Source organism: Solea solea, chromosome 11 (genome assembly GCF_958295425.1).
Source record: "Solea solea chromosome 11, fSolSol10.1, whole genome shotgun sequence".
Classification (NCBI taxonomy): Eukaryota; Metazoa; Chordata; class Actinopteri; order Pleuronectiformes; family Soleidae; genus Solea; species Solea solea.
The window spans coordinates 19159209-19163835 of NC_081144.1; the positions used below are offsets into that span (position 1 = coordinate 19159209).

General features: G+C 38.4%; 1 protein-coding gene across 1 annotated transcript; it reads right to left on the reverse strand.

Moving 5' to 3' along the window:
* Positions 1-720: 720 nt before the first annotated feature.
* Positions 721-4237, reverse strand: LOC131468164 (succinate dehydrogenase [ubiquinone] iron-sulfur subunit, mitochondrial-like). The gene is made up of 8 exons (XM_058642141.1): positions 4043-4237; positions 2902-3035; positions 2704-2789; positions 2438-2574; positions 2195-2311; positions 1926-2027; positions 1391-1513; positions 721-1093 (listed from the first exon to the last, which is right to left on the reverse strand). Exons 1-8 carry the CDS (start codon positions 4109-4111, stop codon positions 1013-1015), a joined length of 849 nt encoding a protein of 282 aa, XP_058498124.1. The 5' UTR covers positions 4112-4237; the 3' UTR covers positions 721-1012.
* Between the last annotated feature and the right edge of the window lie 390 nt (positions 4238-4627).

Here is a 4627-nt window from a genome sequence, read left to right on the forward strand (position 1 = left end):
ACTGTCACATCCATGCATATGAGCGGGATGAGCGCTGAGATCTTTGACAGCTGTGGTATTTACTGGTTTTTCTTTACAGCTCAGCTGATCTCTGTATATTTACATTATTGAATTATTCTCTGATAAAGAATTTATTTAATTATTTTTTACAGTTATTTTACCTGATTTCTGTTAAGTAGTTAGTAATTGTAATTATACCATTAACTGTTAGCTAAATTGAAAGCTTTTTTGCCTTTTTTTGAGGTGATAGTTTTACAGTAGGAAAAATACAGGTGTAAATACTAATTTCAGTTCAGTTCTTTTTGTCTCCCTAGTTTCAGGCACTTGCTGATTCTCTGTGATACTGTCCTGATTTGATTTGGCCTGGACAGAGCCATGCTTAATGTTATCAGTAACACTTGTGCTTTTCCTGCTGGAATTTGTCAAAATGTCTGCTGCGAAAAAAAGCTGTTAGGGTGTATACAGTGACAGGCAGAAGTAAGGAGAAGATAGTTATGTGGAGCTGACTGGCCTTAACAGCTTTGTGTGAACTAATTTGAACATGCTTTAAATGCAACAAATACATTGTTACAATCAAAAATGACACACTACAGTTTTCAGATGAAGTGGTAATTCACTGGAACCTCATTAGATCCTTCAGTGTTGTTTACTGTAAGGTTGGTTGCAGAGGCATTCTACAAAAGGAGGTGTTTTGTATTTACTCATCCAAAACCACATGACTGCCTTTCACAATGAGCACCGTACACCTTTAATCAACAACAAAAAAAAACAATATTTACAGTATGAATGAATAATTATGACAGATCCTATGCACACATATACAGAGATGTGGTCCAACATGTTCTGTTGGTCAAAATGATTTGCTTGAGAGTTTGTTACTTCAGTTTCCAAGCAGACTTTCCTGCTTCTTTTTTCTTCTTACATAATCACACTCGCACACATCCAAACACTCATGCAAAACACATCAGGTGCTGATCTCTTCCTTCTTTGAGGATCATGGATTTATTGACGTTCATGAAGCTGCTGCTTTCCTCTCTTTGTAGGTCGCCATCATTTTCTTGATCTCTGCAATTGCTTTTCCTGGGTTAAGTCCCTGTGGAGAAGTGTTTTGAGCAGACAATAAGAATCTAAACTTCTATTAACTCTGTAAGACTCTGTGTGTGTTTGAAGCATCTCTATCTATGGTTGTGAGGACACATTTTGGTTTAAAACTTGTGAGGACATTTTATTCAGCCTAAAGGGTTTAGGATTAGGTTAGTTAGGGGTGAGGTTAGGCTCTTAGCTGAGATGGTAATGGTTAGCGTAAAAGGGTAGGGAATAAATTATGTATGCGTGTCCTCACAACTATAGAAAGACATGTGTTTGTGGAGGTGTGTTTTATTTATAGTACCTTGGGGCAAGTCTTGGTGCAGTTCATAATAGTGTGGCAGCGGTACAGAGAGAAGGGGTCCTGAAGTTTAGACAGACGTTCTTCAGTGAACTCATCACGGGAATCAATCATCCATCGATACGCCTGTAGGAACATACAGTTTTTTATTTATTCCATCTGGAACATTTTGAAGCACACTCGCAAAAAAGATAAATATCTTGATTCACTTTGTTGCTTAGAAGTTACAGCAGACACTACGGTCAGTTAAAATCCACCACATGATGTTGACATGATGACTCTACAACTCAGACTGAAGTTACATTTGCATTTGTTCTTCTGAGATGAGTGAGGCCAACTCAAACAATATTTCTTAAGCATTAAGGCATTTTTATTTTTTATTACTGAAATGAACATCTCATCTCAGTACAGGGGGACCTGCTCACATAATCTCAAGCAGGTGCCATGGTCACCTACTTCTTCTTCATAGTCTCTATTTACCTAATTAGGAGTGCGTCACTAACTAGGCAAGACATGTCCTCAAATCGTCTTAACTCACCTGCATTAGAACAGCAGGTCCCAGGTATTTGTCTCCATTCCACCAGTAGCTGGGGCAGCTGGTGCTGCAGCATGCACACAGGATACACTCGTACAGGCCGTCCTTTTGAGTCAAGGAAAACAGCTTATTCTCACGGTCTCTATGGTTTTTTTATGGCTCCACAAATGTAATTATAAAACCTGTTTATCTGTTAGCTGCCAGGACCAAGTCATGGCAACCAGCAACATAGCAAGAAACCAATCATTTGTTTCAGCTCCTGCTGCATTTACCAGTTTTTGACGATCCTCCACTGACTGAAAATACTGCTCCTTCCCTTCCTGAGCTTCATCCTTCTTTTTCAGATAAGGCTCAATGGATTTGTATTGTGCATAGAAGTTACTCATATCCTGCAGAAAATCAAACATGACAATCAGACAATATGATTTATTATACATGTTTTATATTCATGCATGTAACCATGATGCTATCGTGATATGGCCATATGGTCATTTTCTATAATTGTAGGTACTTACGGGCACCAGATCTTTGACCACATACATGTGAGGGAGCGGGTAAATTTTGCTTGTTTTGCTTGTATTTGTATCAATTTTGTTAAGGCACGCCAGTGTGTTTCCTCCATTGATGTTCATCGCACATGAGCCACAAATACCTGAAGAAAAAGACAGAAAGATTCAAGTTTTCATACTTCACTTACTTGTTTAGATTTGATTTGTTTTAATCAGAACAGTATTGGTAGTAGTCAAATGCAAGACGAATCCAGGTGATTTTTGTTTCTTACCCTCACGACAGGAGCGTCTGAATGTGAGTGTGGGGTCAATCTCGTTCTTGATCTTTATGAGTGCATCCAGAACCATTGGACCGCAGCTATTTTACAAGAAAGATGCCAGTAGGTTATGACATGTACCCCATTACCATAAAAACAGCTCAGCAATGTTGTAATAACCAGCCTTGTCAACATAATTACTTAAATACTTACGTGTTTAGATCAATATCATAAGACTGCATTCGTGGTTTGTCTCCAGGAGTGTCGGGGTCCCAGCGGTAAATCTGGAACTTCTTGATTCTGGGCTCAGTAATTGGAGCAGCTGCTGTCTGAACACACCGCCCTACCTAATCACAGATAATAAATATGAAAAATGACGAAGGTCATATATATATAACATACAGTTGTAGCATTTAATTATTGCATTTACCCAGACACACACATCAAACTGACAGCTGTGGTTCAGTGTGTAGAGCAGGTTGTCTTCCAACTGTCAGGGGTTCAATCCCCTGCTCCTTCAGTCTCCATGGCAAGTCAACTAACTCCTATAAACTGTGCCATCAGATGTGTGATAGAAACAGTGCTACTTTTATAAAGTGGTTGCACTGTAGATCATAGTCACATTAATTAGGATGACGATGAAACGCCTTTGCTATTACCTCAACTTCTACAGGCAACAAGAATAAGACACAATGAGGAGCATGATGTCAAAACTCTCAAATAATGATCCATATCATGAATTAAACCAAACTAAATATTTAAAGTACTATTAGATTTCTTAGAGACATACTATGACAATAATAATCTGTGTGTTTTGTTTTTAGGCTGCCATGTAATAATGGTCAGTTATGTAGTATTGTACTGTGGACTCCTTTGTCCACAGTATAGTGTGGAGTCTCCCCCTAGTGGTGACTTGGGTAAACTGTGATGACAGTTACATCACTATGCAGTCTGAGATTACCTAACTGACTTTACGAAACACTGAAAGACACACAATTTACACACAATAACCTGAGCTTCAACCTGAACTTTGTATATAGTACATGTTTACTGCCATTGCTCATTCACTGTACAATGAAATTTGATCAACATATGTTAGATAATGAATGTGTTAAGTAAATGACCATGTGTTTAAAACAACTTTAAAACTGCCAGACTTGCAGTGTGAGTCTTACATAAGGAGAAACTCAGCTCGTTTATAGTAAATGAATAGGTTAGAAAAAAAATATGTTAGAATTGATTGGAAATGACAAGGATACAAACATTTGTCTCAGTATTTACACACTCCTTTATGCTGACACACAAACTAACCAGCGTAAAACTTTGTTAATAAAAAGAATGATTTTGTACTTACCACCATAGTCATGACAGAATTCCTGGCAGCCGAAACATTTCGGCTCATGGCAACACACACAGCAAACATGTTTGTCACTGGTCGTGGGTTAGAAAATGTGTATTTCCACAGAAAATGCAGCTAACAATGCTAAATAGTATCTTCAACCACGGCAACCCATGCGCAGATCAAAGGCAAACTTCTGAAATGAATCCAGTCTGAACTATAAACAGTGCAGGCGCAGAAGCCCCGCCCTACTATGTGCGTCACAGCTGTTGCTTTCACGAGCTCCCGTCAAACTCAGTCACAATCACTCCCTACACGGTTTGTGGTCCCTGCATGTTCCGAATCAGCCGCACAGGAGTAATAACACAATAAGATTCAAGCGCGAACATCATTTAAGTCAGGTGGTATTATATAAATCAATATTCTGCATTATTAGGTGTAATTAAAAAATAAATAATAATTATCCGACAGCACGTGAAGGCACCATATGTTAAACTATTTCACAAGTGTCATTGTGGGAAACAAGGGTCAGTTACATGTAAGCTATAACAACAATTAAGAAACACACACTGCTGTGATGAGGAATCATCATTATTAGTG

Coding starts and splice junctions, on each gene's coding strand:
- LOC131468164 (XM_058642141.1), bottom strand. CDS start 4,111: ATGTTTGCTGTGTGTGTTGCCATGAGCCGAAATGTTTCGGCTGCCAGG. Junction 2,575..2,703: donor CAGACGCTCCTGTCGTGAGG/GTAAGAAACAAA, acceptor CTTTTTCTTCAG/GTATTTGTGGCTCATGTGCG. Junction 1,514..1,925: donor GACCTGCTGTTCTAATGCAG/GTGAGTTAAGAC, acceptor ATGTTCCTACAG/GCGTATCGATGGATGATTGA.